This window comes from Engraulis encrasicolus, chromosome 10 (assembly GCF_034702125.1).
Source record: "Engraulis encrasicolus isolate BLACKSEA-1 chromosome 10, IST_EnEncr_1.0, whole genome shotgun sequence".
NCBI classification, from domain to species: domain Eukaryota; kingdom Metazoa; phylum Chordata; class Actinopteri; order Clupeiformes; family Engraulidae; genus Engraulis; species Engraulis encrasicolus.
Genome location: NC_085866.1, coordinates 56484661 through 56505108, shown reverse-complemented (window position 1 = coordinate 56505108; position 20448 = coordinate 56484661). Strand labels below are relative to the sequence as shown.

At 45.3% G+C, this 20448-nt stretch overlaps 1 protein-coding gene across 1 annotated transcript in view; it reads left to right on the top strand.

The window, feature by feature from the left end:
• Positions 1-939: 939 nt before the first annotated feature.
• tead3a (TEA domain family member 3 a) overlaps positions 940-20448 on the top strand; it is a 45560-nt gene continuing 26051 nt past the window's right edge. The window contains exons 1-4 of the mRNA XM_063209505.1: positions 940-963; positions 3177-3193; positions 4555-4616; positions 5804-6052. Coding sequence (XP_063065575.1) covers positions 940-963; positions 3177-3193; positions 4555-4616; positions 5804-6052 — 352 coding nt within the window. The remainder of the gene's footprint in view (positions 964-3176; positions 3194-4554; positions 4617-5803; positions 6053-20448) is intronic.

Below are 20448 nucleotides of genomic sequence, written 5' to 3'. Positions count from 1 at the left end.
ATGCAACATTAGTGAATGGGTAACATGAATTCTGGAAATAAACAACTAAAAATCGTACACGGTGCACCTTTAAAGAAAAGAAAAGTAAACAATGATTTAAGTGATGTCTTCATACACATTTTCCCTCTTGTGTTTGGCCATTGTGTTTAAGGGAATAAGAAAAAAAGGATTAAAAGCTGTTCTACTATCTGCTTATTAGCAAAGGTTTGATGTTCCTGACATCTCGCTGAGCTTTCGCAGAGGTCAAAAGCTTAACTTCGGGAAAGAGCCCCTAAATCTTAATCTGTGTGAATCAGAGCTCAACGCTGGCCAGCCGGGTGCAAAGATGTGTGTGTGTGTGTGTGTGTGTGTGTGTGTGTGTGTGTGTGTGTGTGTGTGTGTGTGTGTGTGTGTGTGCACGCAGGCACATGCGGTTGACCTACAGGTCAATGTTTGCTTCTCACTTAGAGGGCAACTCGGGCCAAATTGGACTTGTTCAAACAGGCTCGCTCACACACCTTTTGTTGTTTTTTTTTGTCTGTCGAGGTTCGATTGTAAACCAAGCTCCTGGTCTTCTCAGTCAGTGGTGTTTAAATGTAATGGCTGAGGTCTCGGAGGTTAAACAGGTTTAGACAAGACTAAATACACTTAATTTATTTATTATTAAAGGGTTTCAACTGAGAGGAAGTATTTAATGTGGGTACTCATTTATTTTTATATTCGAGAAAAGGGAAAAAATGTGCAGTGAATTGCATTACATTTGCCATGCATGTTATATGGAAAACAGTGCATTCTAACACTTGTCCAAGTAGGAAGACTTATTGCATTGCGGAGAACCCCTGTTCTTTTCTTTTCCATCTTAAAAGCAGTCTACTTATGATGTGGAAATTCTTAATGCTATAACTCATTGAATTTTATGAAGATTTATTAGCTACCCGACTCTCGGGTGAAAACCACGCTATGAGCAGTTCAGGCTGCGTTCTGGTAAGCTAATATAAAAACAAGTCATGATTCGGCCATTCCAGTGACGGCACTCCTCATGAAAAAGTGTTTTTTTTTTACTCACTTCTTTTCCTTTTTCTCTCTTTCTTTCTTTCTCTCTCTCTTCTTCCTCTCAGCCAAGGGGGGAAAATTCTGTTAGGAAATTCTAAACTGTCTTTTGTCAGAGGAGGAAAGTGTGGGTCTGAGGGATAAAATGGAAACGATTTTCATTGTTTGCTCTGTGGGCACTGGGCTTGGGCCAGCATCCTTTATACTCTCCCTGCTCCCTGTCACAGCTCTTTAAGGTCGCAGACATGATTCCTCCTGCCCTCTGTTTCTATTTATCTCTATCTCCCTCACTCCTTTTCACTGTCTGTCTCACTACCTCTTCATCTCCCTCTATCTTTCACTCTGTGTGTCTCACTATCTCCCTCTCCCCCCTGTCTGTAGCTCCCTTTTAATTTCCATTTTCATCTCTCTCTTCCTGTCATTTTTTTTTACTTTTCACCCCCTCTCTCTCTCTCTCTCTCTCTCTCTCTCTCTCTCTCTCTCTCTCTCTCTCTCTCTCTCTCTCTCTCTCTCTCTCTCTCTCTCTCTCTCTCTCTCTCTCTCTCTCTCTCTCTCTCTCTCTCTCTCTCTCTCTCTCTCTCTCTCTCTGTCTCTCTCCCCCTAAAGCCATGATAATGAAGTGTTTGGTGTTTCTCTTAGCTTGTGGTACTGTTCAGGACCTGAGCTCGGTGACATGGCCAGACAAGTCCACCTCTTCGGGGAGAGATCCTCCAGTTTTCTGGGCCCTTGTGGTCACCTGCATTGGTCAGACCAACCACACACCCCTTCCTCCTCTCATTCACGCCCCTCATGACTCTTTAAGTCTCCTGTCCTTTTTTGGACAGAGCTGTACTTAAGCCCAGAGCAAGAGAGTGAGAGAGGGGGTGAGGGGGAGTGAGAGTGTGTGTGTGTGTGTGAGAGAGAAACGAGTAAGGAGGGAGGGAGGGGTGTGAGGGTGACACAGGGGGAGCTCCCATGGGGTTGGGGCAGGGGGTGTATTCAGGGTGTGTGTGTGGCATGTGTGTGCATATGTCTGTATGTGTGTCTGTGAATGCATGTGTGTGTGTGTGTGTGTGTGTGTGTGTGTGTGTGTGTGTGTGTGTGTGTGTGTGTGTGTGTGTGTGTGTGTGTGTGTGTGTGTGTGTGTGTGTGTGTCAGGGGGTTGCAGAAGGAGCTGAGGGGAGGCTGGTTTGTAGCTTGCAGGCTAGGCAGCGCAGCGCAGCACTGTTGCTTTCTTAATAAGGGCATGTCTGGAATCTGCGCTGCGCTCCACAACGCTGTTGATCCATACCGAGGCCTCTCCAGCAAATAACGCTGTTTAGCACTCAGCCATAAACCTGCACCAACTTTCAGACGGCGGGCAGCACAGAGGGTTTTTTTTGTAAGCCCAATCCCCATACCCGCTTACAGTGTAAAGTGTCGTAATAACATTGTGTAAACAAAGGCAATGGATCCATTTAACTTTAAAGCCTAACAAGCCTAGCCTAGCCTCATGGCTGTTGTTTTTTGGTGTTGTTGTTTTCCGTCTTTAGTGTTGTTGTTGTGTTCCGTCAATGTTTATACAGTTGTGTCATTTTGTTCATCTATGTTGCAAAGCTGGATATCACAGTCTGCAGTAATCGTGAAACATGTGCAACTTAGTTCTGCGAGCATCTTTGTTCAAATCTGTGGGATTTAGTGGAGTGCATCAGACGAGGTCCAATAAGATTAAGCTTTATGGTCATTACACATGTTTAAAGATAGGGTAATGGTGAAATGTGGTTATAATGTATGTGGTATCCCATAAGGACTGAATTACTGAAGAAATGTCTCTGACAAGAGTTTCAATGAACCACAATGAGTAGGGCAAGCAGATTTCTTTTCAGTGGACTAAGTGTGGAAAGGATAAGCAGTACTTTGTTGGGGCCTGTCGCCCTATCAATTTCTTTTCTCTGTTCGTTTCACTGCTCACCAGTCTATTCTCCTCCGCCCTCCTCAGTTCATTTGACTGCTCGTCTAAGACAGCACACAATAAATCATGTTGTGGTTCAGTCCCTCTGTATTCTCCAAACCCAAATGGCAGCATGTTCTTATATTCTGTTTGTTCGTCGTTTCCTCAAGAATCAGCAAAAACTTGAACCCCGAAGCCCTTATGTCTTTCTGTTTTTGCCTGTGTCCCTCCTCTCCAGTCGTGCAGGCACCAAATGTACGTACATTTACTTATTTATATATATTTCTTGTCTGCAAAAGGATAGGGCTCCAGAAATGAAATGCGTAGCCCCGCTAAAAAGACGCTTGGGCAGCAGGATCTCCACAATGGGATGAAATCAGGCGACCACAAAAATCCTCTGTGGTGCAGCCACTTATTAACGTCCTCCGTAAACTCCCGTCGCACAAGATTTCGGATGCGTTTTACATGTGGCCCCAATCATACAAGCACACACAAATACACACACACAGACAAGCACACACACACATGCAGACACACTCTTGCAGACATGCAGACACACAGACAGTGAGACAGAGACGAAGAGAAGTGCAGCAAGGGGGCTTAAGAATGTTCAATTTCCTCCACAAAGACAGAAAAGTTAATAGTGTCTCTGGACAAGGCTTCAGCAGAAGTTTATTTTATATTAAATATATATAAGTGTGTATATATATATATATATATATATATATATATATATATATATATACATGTGCAACTTCGTTCTGCGAGCATCTTAGTTAAAATATGTGGTATTTAGTGGAGTGCATCAGATGAGTTTCGATAAGATTAAATTTATTACATATGTGTAAACTAATGATTGGGTAATGGTGAAATGTGGTTGTAATGTATGTGGTATCCTGTAAGGACTGAATTACTGAAGAAATGTCCCCTATACTGTAGATATGGGAGGGGAGAGGAGAAATAGAGGTGGAGAAGAGGAGGAAGTTGGAGAAAAGGAGGAGAGGAGAGATGGAGGAGGAGTGAGGAGGATAATGGCACGCTTCAGTGAGAAAATGACCCCATCAGACTGAACAAAGTAAAAGCAGAACAGCAGGGTGCAATGGAGAGGAGAGGAGAGGAGAGGAGAGGAGAGGAGAGGAGGACAGGAGATGAACAGGGGAGAAGACAGGCAGAGGAGAGGAGAGGAGAGGAGAGGAGAGGAGAGGAGAGGATGAACAGGGGAGAAGACAGGCTGAGGAGAGGAGAGGAGAGGTGCACTGCTCATGGCCATGGTATGAGGTGTGGATATGGTGCTGTGTTGTCAGAACTGGGATCCTGTCGCTGAATCTCACACAAAATACTCAACCTCACGTCTGTGACATGTTTGTTTGTGACGTGTTTTGTTGTGTTGTGCCAGCACACAGAATTAGCAATGGCATAATTTGTCAAGACAAAGAGAAAAAAAAGAGGAAATGCCATAGAATAGTGTACTGGAGTAGTGTACAGATACTGTTTCAAACCTGAAAAAAATCAAGATACTGTAGTGTAAGGTAAGGTAAGTTAAGGTGCTGCATCGATCCACAGTGAATTGTGTTTGTGAGTTCCTCTTCAGTCGTGTGTTTGCTGATCCCCTCCAGGTTGACTGCTGTTCATCAGGATATTTACGAGAGCTTCACGGCCGTGGAGGGTGGCGGTGGGGGTAGGTGTGTGGGTGCGTTTGCTCAGGATGGACGGCCTAGACGGCTGGTTTCCCAATGCCAATGCCTATTTATATCGCGCCCATCTCGTGAAGGCAGCAAAGTGCTGCCAGCGAATCTGATATCTTACCACCTGAATTGCAGTTGACATCAAGAGTCTTAAAAATTTGTCACCTTGCTTGGCAGGTTTGGCAGTGCTCGTTGTGCCTGTCCAGACAGACTGTTATGTATGTGTGTAAAATATATATATATATATCGTAGTTGTTTCCTCTTCAAGTTTCCCATTTCTGTGGTTAGATAAGTAGACTGCATGCAGAATGCAGACTGGTGCACATCGGCTGTATTCAATGATCCAGGAGTAGTAGAAAAGGAAAGAGCAAAAGAAAGAAAGACAAGTCAGAAAGTAATAAAAAGAAAAAAAGGTGCATTCTGAAAACCTGCTGCCTGGGAGTAGCTCTCTCCATCTGGAATGATAGTTGATTTGACCTTCTCTTGATGTTAATGTTTCCAATCAAGCGGCTGATCTTCTGAGTCATTATGAGAGAGGCAATGTCCTGAAGGGGGTCTGTCTGAGAGACTTCAGTTGTAGAGTAGAAGAGTACTTTATTAATCCCGAGGGAAATTACAGTTTCATCATGTAATACTATCAGCATTTAATGTATCATCCTCTACTTTCTTCTTCATTTTTTCTTCTGTTTAGTGTTTTGGTTTGTCTGTCTGTCTGTCCGCCTGTCTGTCTGTCTGTCTGTCTGTCTGTCTGTCTGTCTGTCTGTCTGTCTGTCTGTTGAACTGTTGAACTTGCCTGACTCTCCCCCTCCATGCTCTCTGTATGTGGCTCTGTCTCCTTTCTCCATCCTGTTCTCCGCCTGCCTTTCTCTACCTCTTTCCCTTTCTCTCATCCTCTTTCATTCTCTCTCATTCTCCCAGTCCTGACTGTGAGGCACTAAGTTGGGCTCAGGTGGAGTCATGGTCATAACATCCAATGAGTGAAGAGCTGTCTACCTGTTTGTCTCTCTATCTGTCTGTCTGCCTGTCTCTCTGTCTTTCTGTCTTTCTCTCCATCCTCTTCTCCTCCTCTCTCCTTTCGCCCCTCTCTCCAGTCCTGAGTTTCGCTCTTAATCAAGTGCATTGATATTAATCATATCTTTCTCACTCCATCTCTCTTTTCATCCCTCCCTCCTGCAGTCCTGAGTGTGGGGCTCTTGGTCGGGCCCAGGGGGAGCCGCCACCATTGCATCCAACGAGTGGAGAGCGAACGGCAGCCCAGAGGAGGGCTGCGATGGGGATGGGGGTGCGGACGGGCTGGACAAGGCCCTGGACGGGGACGCAGAGGGGGTCTGGAGCCCAGACATCGAGCAGAGCTTCCAGGAGGCGCTCGCCATATACCCCCCCTGTGGACGACGGAAGATCATACTCTCTGACGAAGGCAAGATGTATGGTGAGTACATGTGTGTTGGTGTGTGTGTGTGTGTGTGCGTGTGTGAGAGGGGGAAAGGGAGACCCTCACCATATACCAGGGATGGGGAACCTATGTCTCTAGGGCCATTTGAGGCCGTCTTATGCGGCCCGCGACATAACTTCAATGTTATGCAGTTTCACAGGAAAAATTATATGTCTTTAAAAGAAATGTTAGAAATTACATTTGCAGTACAATTAAGTCAGGGGACGGAGTGAAGGTGTGGTCTGTTGTTAAGTTGGCCACCTTCAATATAGGCCTTAAGTGCAGGGTGAAATCCTGGTTTGTGTTCATAGTACAGCCCTTGAAGGACTTAATTTTAAAAAATCCCACCCCTGCCATATTATATACCCTCCCTGTGGACGACGCAAGATCACACTGTCCCACGAGGGCAAGATGTATGGGAAGTATATTACAAAATAGGGAGATTTGGTAGGGGGGGGGATTTGTAATTCATTATAATGACTAAGTAGTAAGTCAGAAACATGGGTCGTCAAAAGTGAAAGTAAAAGTAAAAAAGAAGCACAGTTTCCTTCCAACACAGGTAACTTATCTCAGTAGACTTGCATGATTATAACTATAAATCGACTTTCAAACATTGTTAAACCAAACATTTTCTTAGCTGTAGTCCCAATACAACATCTCTGCTTAAACCCTGTCACTGCATTGAACACGACTCTACCCAGGGCCATTGGCATAGAAGCAACACCATTGGTGTTGCATAACTAGGAGGGCGTGGCCTGGCTACCAATGGACCTGTGTACTCGTGGTGTTTGTGGTGGGTCCTTGTTAGGTTTTAGTGTTTAAACGTGTAATAACAACACAGTCTCACTATCTCATTAGGTACAATGGTGTAATTGCTGTAGCAACTATGTAATATCATGAGCTAGTATTGTACTTACGCCGTGAATTTACTTTTAATTTTACTTTTGACACCTCTGGGTACAATACATGATTCAGGTCTCTCATATGACAGGGCTCATACATAGCTGCACTACGCATATAAATCACATTGTCTCTCAGCTCAGAATGGCCAATTATTTAATCAAGTCTGCACACGGTGGAGAGGCTTCCTCATTCTTACTCATGAGAATGTTCCCTAGTCATACCTGCCGACCATTACGCATTTTGTGTAGCAGATACGGATTTTGACATCAAACTACGGCGCTGTCACTTCAAAATACGGGAAAAACCAATAGCAACGTGTGTTAGTGGGCCCAATACATTGCTCTGTAGACTTGCAACCAGACAGGGCCGTAGATATGGCTCTGCTTACAATTGTCTCGCGCTGGCCTTTCCATTGGCCAGCAACGTGTGTGGGGGGGAATATTGACCAATCAGAGCGCTAGTTAGAGGTCTTCATTTGTTGAGCTGCGCTATCTCGAGTCGAGGCATCAGCGGCCGACAGAAAGTTTGCTTCGAAATCACACAAGCTGAGAGACTGGTTAGACTGGGTAAAATACTCCTATAATCTCTGATACAAGTGTCCTCCTCCTGTCATCATGTATTATCCATCTTGGTACTGTCGCTGTAGTTTTACAAGTGAGCACCGTCAAAATCACCGTGTCAAAGGTAAATGGGCTTTGAGAAAGGTGACTGGCATGATAGTGAATAGTGAATTGCGTCCAGTTCCGTAAACTTGTGAAAATAAACAAAGGACGAGGTCTGTCGTAATGGTCCACCCAATGTTTCGCCGTAATTTGACGGCAATATGTTGTTGCTTGTTTTGATATTGGAGCGAAACGAGATTACTTCCGAATGAGAAAATGTGTCGATGACTGCGCTATAAATTAACAGCAGCAAACTAAATTCGGTTTCCCTTTGCGTCGGATCATTTAACTCGGGAAAATAAAGCGATAGTTCTAACTGTTGTGCTCGGAGTACATCCGTAACCTACCATGACACCGTATAGGAATACTGTCGTGTCGTGGCCCATTCTGTGAACAAGTGTAACAGGCCGTGCGTCATACCAAATATGCATCACTCCACGACTACTATCTGTAATCACGTATGGCAATCTATTAATAAAATTAATTCTCCTATCATCATATATATGCCGAACAGTGAACAATAGCCAACTCATGGCGGCAGATGAGGGTATATAGGCCTACTATTATGCATAGAAGTACACAAAGACGCGTGTGCATGCCCCTAAGTTACCGTGGAAGTCCCAAGAGCATTGGCCATTAGCCCCCGTCCCTCAGTAGAGCCACTATATGACGCATTTTGTACTGAATGAATGCAAGTGTGATTTTGATGTTAGCCCCCAAGGTAATAATATTAACCTGATATTATCCTAGCTTAGATAACACTTGTCTTTATCTTTTTCTCTACTGCTGATGCTTCTTCACAGTAGGTGACATCACCATTTATTAATATTGGGGGAGATGATGTAAGAATCATTACAATTCAACTTTTTGTTCATAAAAATCACTGAAATGCCTCTGTATTATATAATCAAAGTATACATTTTCCTACATGTACCTTACAGCCAAAAAAATAATCAGCAAATGCTTCAATTTCATACTCAACTCCAGCTTCTTAACACCCCCCAAGTGACCAAATGCTCTGTTTGGCTGGTACATAGGATAACTTAATAGCCACTTACTAGCCAAACTGGTGGTATGTTTGACTAGTAAGATTAACAGCCATATTGGCTGGTGATCAATAAAGTTAATTTAGGGGCCTGAATACCAGCACACATAGCATTGTATTGGTGTTATGGTGTGAAACAAAAAAAAACATCTTCCATGAAAGTTTAATAAATTATGGTAGTTCAAAGCACTGTGAAGAGCAAGATAAACTATTTGCCAGATACACGGGATGTTAGGCTAAAATGCATTAAAATGCAGGAAATTGCATCTAAGAAAATCATTTTTTTCTGGGGGAGGACCCCTATACCCCCTGCCTGAATGAAGTGACTCATATCTTCCCTGTTGACATTTGGCAACCCTAGGTGTAGGGCAGACTATGCAAAACAAAGTAGCCTCTCAGATGGGCCCGCCGGCGGCCCCGTTGCTTTGCCATGCCAAGTTGTTGCGCCGTGAATTGCCGCGCCGCGATAAGATGCTACTCAAAAATATTTGTAAAGGTTGGCAGGTATGCCTAGTGTGAGTTGCATTATTTTAATTCCTATATAGTGTAGTACACCATAGTGAACAAATGGGTCAGTTTGGGAATGGGAGGCACAGCACGATGGCACTGAGCTAAAGGTCCAAACCAATGCTCAGCGCTACCGATACTGTATTTATTATGCTTCGAGAGGGAGGTTTTCTAATGTTCTACACCAGGGGTTCTCAGCCTTTTCCAACTTGGGGCTAGGGATGGGTGATATGGCAAACATGTCATATCACGATTTTTTAACATGAAATCTTGATTTATTCATTTTTTTATCAAGATCTTCCATCCAAAAAATAAAAACAACAAAAAACAATTTTGATATGCTTGCAATTTGTAATTTGCAGTTAATTAAATCGTATGACACTGATGAACCTTTCAAAAAGTCCACACTTAGAATACAATAATGTAAAGAATTTAAGTGAACACAACAACACAAGTAAGTAAACATCACTTTGATACTGATAGTTAACATCCTCACTGCTAGATGATATAAATACGATTTCTTCACTTTGGCAGGTTCGAGACGATCTTGTACTCGATATCACGATTCACGATTCAATATCGTCATATCGCCCACCCCTACTTGGGGCCCTCCTGAAATTTTCAAAAATGTTCCAGCCCCACCTCTGATCCAGTAAACCATTAAACTCAAATAGATAGTCAACAGTAACGTACAAAAATATGATTTTGATTTTTAGAAAATGATTGAATACCTTGAATACCTTCAAGGCCCACCAGTGCCCACAGTTTGAGAATCACTGTTCTACACCAACCTCTGTTAGTTTGTTACACATCCGTATTCTCACAGATGACTGCAGTACTCAGTGGTGTGCTCAACCTGTCCGTGTATTCCCAGGTGGTAAATCTGTAGTCTGTATCACTGCCCAACAAAGGCAAAGTACAGTAACTACACCAACATTAAAACTGAGAAAAATGCCTTCAAAGACTTGGTATTAGGTTGGATATTATAGTTACTGCAAATATAGAAATATCTCTAAAACTGTACAAGGTTTTGTCTTAAGATAAAGGAGGAGTAATGAAGACCACTTTCTGTCTATACTCAGTTTTGACAAAATGTGTAGTTACTGCACTTTGTCTTTGTACGGCAGATCAGGCCTATGTTCTCTGAGCTGTTAACTAACCTCTGACTCCCTCCCTCCTTGTGGGGGGTCCATGGTGGGGTGTGGCGTGCAAGGCCGTTTCCCATTATTGAACAGTCAGTGGCAGTGCTGTGTCACTGTTAATGATTCAACACCTAGCCGACAGTTGCAACCTCCTAAAGCCCTGAATGCGAGACATTCTCCACTGTGGTTGCTGCTGGGTCACAGGGGAGGGGATGGAGGGACTCTCTGGTGTGTGTGTGTGTGTGTGTGTGTGTGTGTGTGTGTGTGTGTGTGTGTGTGTGTGTGTGCATGCGTACGTGCGTGCGTGCATGCGTGTGTGTGTGCGTGCGTGTGTGCGTGCGTGCGTGTGTGTGTGTGTGTGTGTGTGTGTCATGCATGTCATTTCACGTCACAGCTTTACTCCAAAATCAGGAAACCTGTGGTTTAGTTGGTATAGGCCCTTTTTACTGGCGTCTACTTTTATACTGTGGAGGCACAGGTAGAGTGTTTATGTTTGCCTCCCTTCAGATTGAATGTATCAGTTATTTTTTTGTGGATGAAATGCGGACAACTTAAAACTTGATGATGATGATGAGGCCCTCTTGTGCAAAAAACACTGTGTGTTTGTTGATTGTGTGCTTGTCCATCTGTGTGTGTGCCTGTCTGTTTGTACTGGATACTGAGTGGCCTGTTCAGTTTGATTGTGTGTGTGTGTGTGTGTGTGTGTGTGTGTGTGTGTGTGTGTGTGTGTGTGTGTGTGTGTGTGTGTGTTTGTGTGGGGGTGGTAAGAGGCTGGTATTCTGACCTCCTTGTCTCCGGCTCTAGAAAAGTTACTTGGAATGGGGCCGAGATTCCGATCATTTTTCCCTGCGCGAGCAGTGAGACAGTGAGTGAGCAAGCGAGGGGACAGGCAGGGAGGCAGGCAGGCCGGCATTCCAAAGGAACGTGGAGCAGTTTGGGTCGGGCCAGGCTGTGGAGTGGGAGTTGCAGTCGGGTCGGGTCGGTGGGTCGGAGTCCGTGCTCCGTCCCTCCGTGGCCCACTCAGCGCGGCTCTGAACTCCTCATGTCAGGATACATAATCCTGAGGCGACAGAAGGGGAAGGTTTGTTTCAGCGGCCAAGCATTTTCTCCTTTTGTGGTAGTGCTAGCTGACGAAGCCCTCCTCCCCTCTCCCCTCTTCCCTCTCCCCTCTGCCCTCCTCTCCTACCCTCCCCTCCCCTTCCCTATTTCCTCCTCTCCCCTCTGCCCTCCTCTCCTCCCCTCTACTCCTCCCATCTCTCCCTCAGTCCGCCCTCCCTCTCCCTCTCCCAGTGTCTCCTAGTGAGACTATCCCCTTTCAGCGCCTGGCCTGCCAGGCCATGCCACTGCAAGGCATGTGCACTCTCTCTCTCTCTCTCTTCTCTTTCTGTCTCTCTCTTCATCTGTCACTCAATCTTTCTTCCAATCCTTCATACTCTGTCTCTCCCTCACCCTTTTTCTCATCCTCTTCTTTCTCTTTGTCTTTCCATGTTCCTTTCCCTCCATGCTGTCGCTGTCTTTATTATTTTCAATACTTTCCATTTCTCACTTATTTTCTTTCTGTCCTCCACCTCACCTCTCTCTCTCTCTCTCTCTCTCTCTCTCTCTCTCTCTCTCTCTCTCTCTCTCTCTCTCTCTCTCTCTCTCTCTCTCTCTCTCTCTCTCTCTCTCTCTCTCCTTGCCTGGCCCTGTCAGCCCAACAGCCTTGGCTGAGTGCTGTGTGTCACCACCCCCCTGTACACTCACCTCCTCCCACCCCTCTCTCCTCTCCCCTGGCTGCATGATGTAAGGATCCAAATCAGTCCTCTTGCCCTCCTACCATCCCATCCCCCCTCTCTTCCCGCTTCCCCTTACAAACCTCCAGGACCACTCAGCACCCTAACCCCCCCCACGCCACTCTCGTCCCTCCCCAAGGGGCTCAAGTTCAGCATACTTGCACAGGCCATGCTGGAGCTCAGACGGCGCAATAAATAGCAGCATCTGGAGGAAACATGCAAAGCATAATAAAGACACTCACTCAGACCAAACCAGCCTTCCTTTATTTTCTTTTGTTTTGTTTTGTTTTGTTTGTCATCATCATTGTGTTCAGTGCCAGATCAGTGCTCTGATGTCCTTCGTGTCAACGTTTGGCAGATAAAGGGCTGGGAATGTCTGCTCCTGAGCTGAGTCCAGTTGAATGGAGAGAGTGAGCCTAATCACGCTAAAACTGGAGACTGAAAAGGTTTTTCAGTAGTGCTGTGGGAAGCCTCTTTCCATGTTTTTGTCTCTTTCGAAGTCTGGGCAGTTTTCCGGGAAGCTGGTTCAGTAGTAATCCAGGTTAAGTTAACCTTGGGGTCAAAGTAAATCATTTAATAGAAGAGCCTGGAGTTCTGATTTTTTGTAACTAAATGACTACTGCAGACATTTTACAGGAAGTTTTACCACTCCGTGCACCACTCCGTTCAGGCACAAAGTTGTACTGACAGGTCCAAGTACTGCAAGATTTAATGACATAATATTACAAAGAAATTGTTTGTTGTATAAATCTAATATAATAAAGACCTGCCATTTCAGTTCACAGTTCAGAAAATGGTTTAAGGCCTGATTTTCTTATTGGATCATGGAAAAGGTTAAAGTAAAAAAAAAGTAAATAAATTAACATCAAGGGTGCAATACTAGAATGTTTACAGAGTCTTCCAGTGCACAATACACACAGTACAGTAGGCCTATTAGTAGAGACATGAATTGCAATCAGAATCAAATGTTTCTCAGCAGTAGTATTCCTGTTGCTTACCGGTCTGCATAGTATGTATGTGTGCTTGGTTGCACTTGATCCCTGGGCTACGGAGCTTAGCAGTGTTGCTAAGATCTTAAAACTTTAACCCAAGTGTACCGTTACACCCTCAGTATATAGATTAGTTGTTTGGAGGTCGCAAATTCTAAGGAATGTTGGTAACAATCATGTGATATTCCAGAATCCTTCATTGTGTAGAATGCACGCTAGAATTTAAAAAAAATGCTCTGAAATGTAGAATGTAGAATGAACAGCCTGCTGTGCGGAAGATTGAGTGATTGAATGGATAGTGGGTAGTGATGTGTCCACTGTTGTGCAGCCTGGATGTGACAGAGTATAGTGGAGCTTGAGAGAGCAGTGTGATGCTGTGTGTTCGCTGCTCTGAGGGATGAGCTGGAGAGAGGAGAGTCGGAAAGAGAGCAGTGTATCTGGAGAGAGAGGAGAGCAGAAGAGAGAGCAGTGTGCTGGGTGAAGGTCAGAGGAGAGAGAGTGGAGAGTGGAAGAGAGCAGTGCTGTGTGATGATGTGTGTCTGTTGCTGCGCAGGAGAGTGCATGTCTCCTGCTAGAGGAAGAGGAGAGGCAGGAGAGTGGCAGAGAGCACTGTGTCTGGTGAAAGAGGAGAGCGGAGAGGGAGAGAGTAGTATGCTGCTGTGTTTATGTTGTTGTGCAGCTCTGAGAGAGGAGAGTGGAGCTGGATGATGTAGGCCCGAGTAGTGAGAGGAGAGAGCGGGAGAGAGCAGTGCAGTTTGATGCTGTGTGTCTGTTGCTGTGCAGCTTAGAGAGAGAGAGAGAGAGAGAGAAAGTGTGAGAGAGCGAGCAGAGTGGAGCAAGTGTGCTGGGTGTAGGCCCGAGGAGAGAGAGCGGAGAGCGAGCGAGAGTAGCACAGTTTGATGCTGTGTTTGTTGTTGTGGAGCTCTGAGAGAAAGAGAGAGAGATTGGAGCGAGAGACAGCAGTGTGCTGGGCCCGTCATCGCTCACGGCTGTAATGAACGTTGCATATCTCCCGCTGCGTCGTAATGGAAAGCAGAGGATGTAATTGAGTCACCGCCGAGTTTGCAGCGTGAAAGTTGCTTTAACGACTCTGTTCCCAGGTTTCCCCCAGCACCAAGGCTGCGCTAATGAGACTTGTATACCCCGTCTCGTAACCTGTGATGTGCTGCCAGGTTTCTCTGTCGGACGGGAAGACATTGACAAGTTCTGATATTTTATTTAAGTATTTACTTAGGTACATATTTATGTATTTTGGGATTGTTTTTCTCAGGCAGTTAATGGTGAATGTGAATTGTGTGCACGAGTGCTCTTGAGGAACTGTCGAGTTTTATTTTGGTTAGATATAGCCTCACTTTGCCTGTGTCCTCTCCTACTCCTCTCCCTCTCTCTCTCTCCCCCTCTCCTCCTCTCTCCTCTCCGTCTGACTCCTCTATTTTGAGTGCGAAGTCTTGGCGCGCGCACAAACAGAAATGAGAATAGGCTCAGGAATGAAGGGATGACATCAGCCTCAGCTGCGCTCTTACCAGAAGCACAGCTTGCTCTGCTCCCCGCGCTGCGCCGCACCGCGTGGGCTGTATTTCACAGAGGGCTTCTCCCAGGAGAGGCAGAGGATATTACTACTCCCTCTCTCTTACTCTTACTCTTACTCTTACTCTTTCCCTCCCTCTCTTTCTCTCTCTCTCTCTCTCTCTCTCTCTCTCTCTCTCTCTCTCTCTCGCTCTCTCTCTCTCTCTCGCTTTCTATCTTGTTCTCTCTTGTTCTCCATTGTTCTCTTTATCTCTCTCCATCTCTCTCTCTCTCTACCCCTTCCCCTCTCTTTTTTGTTTTCTGCATATACCTCTTTCAGGTACACACTTCGTTTCTAACTCTCTATTTTACTTTGTCTCCTCACTCACAGTTCTCTCTCTCTCTCTTCCTATATATCTTTCTCTATCTCTTTCCCTCCCTACATTGGCTGTCCTCTCTCCCACCCTGTTTGTCTGTTTTAAGCTGCAGTAGGCTCAGGGCTGGGAAGTGTGTGACTCAGATTCGTAGGAGCTTCCACAAAGGTAGCCTAAGGGTGTGTGTGCTTCGGGTTAGTCAAAGGAGTTAACCTGTGACCTCTTAGGGCCTGAAAGGTCAAGCGTAGGTAATGGCTACATCTCCCTCCACTGCTCTTTCTCCTTTTTGGTCTTTCTTTCTTTCTTTCTTTCTTTCTTTCTTTCTTTCTTTCTTTCTTTCTTTCTTTCTTTCTTTCTTTCTTTCTTTCTTTCCATTCCTCTCGCTCTCTGTCTCTGTCTGTCTCTCGGTCTCTCTTTCTCTCTCTCTGTCTCTCTCTGAGTCACTGCAGTCAAGTGTTTGCCTCAAATAAGCAATACTGCTAAAAGACATGTGGAAATGACAAGACTGAACATGTTTCAGCAACGTGTTTTAGCCACATTGATTAGCTGTCGCTCTCAGGTGACAATCATACACACACGCACACACGCACGCGCACGCACACACACACACACACACACACACACACACACACACACACACACACACACACACACACACACACACACACACACACACACACACACACACCATCCTCCAGAGAGTTCCACCATCCCTTCCTCTATGACACACACACAGACAGACAGACAGACAGACACACACGCACACGCACACAGACACACAGAGTTCTAGGCCCGTCTGGCTAAAACTAAACACCTACATTTATGTTGTAAAAGTCAGAAATGAGAGAAGCTGAGGCGAGGGGACTTCAAAGCTCAATGGCAGTGATTTGCTCCCTCTGACATGGCTAGTTCTTATCTCCCATCTCCTACACGGCCTGTTGGTACTGTCTGACTGGATCAGCATGTTTTTGGGAACGACTAAAAAAGTGTGCTGCCGAGAGAGAGAGAGAGAGAGAGAGAGAGAGAGAGAGAGAGAGAGAGAGAGAGAGAGAGAGAGAGAGAGAGAGAGAGAGAGAGAGAGAGAGAGAGAGAGAGAGATTGTGACATGCCTTCACGGTCTCTGTAACTTGCTTATTCTTACTGTAATAAATTAATAAATCCTACTACCGGTACTTGCTGGCCTTTATAGTTTCCTTTTGTAGCGATGAGAGACTGACTGTGTGTGTGTGTGTGTGTGTGTGTGTGTGTGTGTGTGTGTGTGTGTGTGTGTGTGTGTGTGTGTGTGTGTGTGTGTGTGTGTGTGTGTGTGTGTGTGTGTGTGTGTGTGTGCATGCATGTGCGTGTGCGTATGGGCACAGATACGTATGTGTCGGAGTTGTTACACTGCCCGCATTAGAGGCGATAATGTAAATATTTTCCCTTCTTAGTGGTTGCACTAGGTAGGCAGGCTACTGCTGCAATGCTGTCCTGTTCTGTCAACGTGAACAGAGGTTAGTTCAGTAGAGTGTTGCCCATTTGTCTGGCTAATTATTCTCTGCTCATGTAGATGCTGGTACGGTATCAGCTGTAATAGGAAAGCCCCAAGGCTTCCCTTCTCTTCCCTTTCTTTCATTGCTGGTGGAGTCGTTAAAAATGCAGGTGTAAGCCACGTCTCTTTCTCTCTCTCTCTCTCTCTCTCTCTCTCTCTCTCTCTCTCTCTCTCTCTCGCTCTCTCTCTCTCTCTCTCTCTCTCTCTCTCTGTCTGTCTGTCTCTCTCTCTCTCTCTCTCTCTCTCTCTCTCTCTCTCTATCTGTCTGTCTCTTATCACACACACACACACACACACACACACACACACACACACACACACACACACACACACACACACACACACACACACACACACACACACACACACACACACACAGTGAGCGAAAGAGTGGATGGGAGGGGAGGGGGGGATTTATTTGGTTTGAATTTAGGGCATTTCCATTTAGTAAGCAGATGCTAATCCAGACCAGTTTTAGCTTTGACGTCGTGAGCATACTGATGCAAAACTCAGATGACTGTCCTCATGGAACCCCTTTTAATCGAATGGGAAAGGGGAACTTCCACATGCTGACATGGCCAGTCTTTCCTGGGCTGTGGGATGGTGGGAATTGGCTGGGGAGGGGAGAATGGTTGGTGTTGGGATGAGGATTGGTAAATCGTGACTTTAAATGGACTGCATTTATATAGCACTTTTCCACTCCTTTGAGCACTCAAAGCGCTTTACATGTATGCCTCACATTCACCTTGTCACACATTCACACATTGTCACACTGGTGGCCGTAGCGTCCATGCAGGATAGCACCCTGTCACCAGTAGCGATTTGGGGTTAAGTATCTTGCTCATGGACACATCGATGGGGGTCAGACAGAGCAGGGGCTTGAACCTGCAACTTTCTGGTTGGTTCTGTCAACTGAGCCACCACCTACTTGTGTATGTTAAGAGGTGGATCATGAGAGTAGGTTAGGGTGGTGCTGGGAAGGGTTGGGATGGGTTTTTGTGAGTGAATGAGTGTCAGAGGCTGAATAAGGTTTGAGTGATTCTGAAAGGAGATAGTGGTGGTTAGTTAGAAGACTTACGAGAAAGAATGTACGAAGTTGGTGTTTGTAGTTCGGATGAGAAGGATGAGGGTTGGAGTTGGGGTTTGTGAGAGGGTTGAGGTTGGAGGTGAGAGGATTGAGTCTTGGATGTGGGAGGGTTAGGGCACCGTTAGATCTTAACAGTACATACAGGGCAGCCGTGGTTGAATGATTAGGGAGTTGGACTGTCGGTCACAGGGTTACAGCTTCAATCCCACCCTTTCCAATCCCTTCCTCCATCCTTGGCAGAGGTATCCTTAAACAAATCAGCTATCACCACTCTGCTCCAGGGACTGTAATCAATACCCTGTAATGCCTGTAAATGGCTTTTGATTACGTCACCTAAGTGTAATGTAATGCAATGTAATCTACAAACATTCCTATTGGCCTGCTGGTCTTGCCATATCTACAAACACTCATATTGGCCTCCTGTGGGTCCTACCGGCCCAATTCGCACTGCTCAGTTCTACTTCCAGGCCTTTCTTTATGTGACCAGAAGTGCTTTCCGTTTTGGAGAGGAGAGGCAGAGCAGAGCAGGAGGTAAAGGAACAGGCTGCTGGTAGGAACAGTTGAGGGAAGCAGGTTTTTCTGGACACGTTTCAGAGCAAGTGGGACATGGTGATTGAATTTTATTCTTTTCCTTCCTCTGTCTCTCTCACTTTCCCTCTCTCTCTCTCTCTCTCTCTCTCTCTCTCTCTCTCTCTCTCTCTCTCTCTCTCTCTCTCTCTCTCTCTCTCTCTCTCTCTCTCCTCTCTCTCTCCTGGCTTCTGCATGAAAGACTCTGAATGTAGATCAGCACTTTCCTTTGGCAGAGCCTCAGTCGAGTTTTACTATTTATCCAGACCTTGATACGGCCCGAGTTTAACCCAGGGCTTTGGACTCAGTGTTATGTACGTCTGCATCGCATTGAGATGAAGGCTGATTTTAAAATAAAATAAGGACAATAAAATCAATTTAAATTTTTAGTTTTTAAGTGATTCGGTAGAAGTTAGAATATATCTGGAAACAATGTACAGTGGCACGGTCAGTAGTGCTCAGAGTGATTTACAGCATGCGGTGATAGCAACTTCCTGAAAGAGAAGGGATAGAGAGAAGGTTGGGAAGGAAAAGAGAGGGAACGAGACAGCTGTTGGTCTTCCTCTTGTGTTTGACTGATGTGTGCGGGTCCTTGGCAGATCCCCCCCTCCCCTCCCTGTACCCCTCACAGCTCGGCTGCACAATGGCGTTGCTTTTCCCCGTGCAGGCCATTTGCTCCTGAAACAGCAACAGCTGCTATTCACCCTTCAGAGCAAACGACACGTCTCACTGAGACAGAATCACGCTATGGAACCACCACACATGGCATAACTGGACAAATCTGAAAAAAAAATGATGTCATTCATTCACTCATTCACTTCACACATTTTATGCAGCACGCTGCTTTTGTTGTAATAATTAATCTACATAGAAATTCATTAATACAGTGAATGACTACATATTTTTTGCAAGAATAATTGGCATGACAAGACACACAAATGACAAAGTACACACATTTAAGTCTTTTTGGATTTTAAAACTACTACCACCACTTCCATCTGTGCTATTTCGCTCTTTGATGTCGTGAGCAGTCGTGCTGGTTCTCTGGTGGTGTTTATGTGAGGTTGTTATAGGGTGGTGTGTGTGTGTGTGTGTGTGTGTGTGTGTGTGTGTGTGTGTGTGTGTGTGTGTGTGTGTGTGTGTGTGTGTGTGTGTGTGTGTGTGTGTGTGTGTGTGTGTGTGTGTGTGTGTGTGTGTGGAGGCTCAAGCACAGCAGTTCTCCTGACATTTAGTCATGGAAAACTCCACGGAACACAAAGTGCCATTTGAAGTCACAATAAATCAAGTTATACGTATAGCTCAGAATAGTTAGCCTTTTTTAACACTTACAATTCGGACACAAATAATAGGGCTGAGCTAAAATGTATGAGATGAGAAAAAAAAACAATATGGTGTATATTGTTATTGTCCAATATTGGATCATAATCTCTGAACTTCTCTGCTCTAGCTAGAACAACTACTGCACTGTGTGACTCTTAATATGTGAATGTTAAATATTATGTGAAAAAATCTGTATATATACTACTAGACACCATAATTTCCTTCGAGATTAATAAATGTTACACTCCTCTACTATACTCTAATCATTTTATCATGATTTCCCCCCTTATATTCTCCTGTTTCAGAGCCCATATGTTGTGTGATGTTGCTATCGACCCCTCTGAAGCCTCTTTGTCTATGACACCCCTCTTCTCCCTCCTGTATTTTACCTGGGAGACATAAACACAGCTTGCTACTCCCTACTCAACCCTCAATGGCGCACGCACGCACGCACGCACGCACACACACACACACACACACACACACACACACACACACACACACACACACACACACACACACACACACACACACACACACACACACACACACACACAGACTTTGTGCATGTGCAAGTTGCCCGTACAGAACTCAGGCGGTGACATCAGAGTGGGATATGCACGCTGACACACACATATGCACACAGACTGGACCGGCGCCAGCAGAACTCAAAACGAGCCACCCTGCAGATCACTTTCTGTCCCTGTGTGTTTTGGAGTCACTTCAAAGGTTCTTAAGGGTCTTTCTTTCCCTCCCTCTCTCCCTTTTCCTCAGTCTCTCAATCTATCACTCTGCATCTATTTGTCCTCTGACTCGCTTTTTTGTCTGTCTGTCTGTCTGTCTGTCTGTCTGTCTGTCTGTCTGTCTGTCTGTCTGTCTGTCTGTCTGTCTGTCTGTTTGTCTGTCTGTCTGTCTGTCTGTCTGTCTGTCTGCGAGGCTCGGTTTGCCCCTCTCTCTCTTGCTGTGTGTGTGTGTGTGTGTGTGTGTGTGT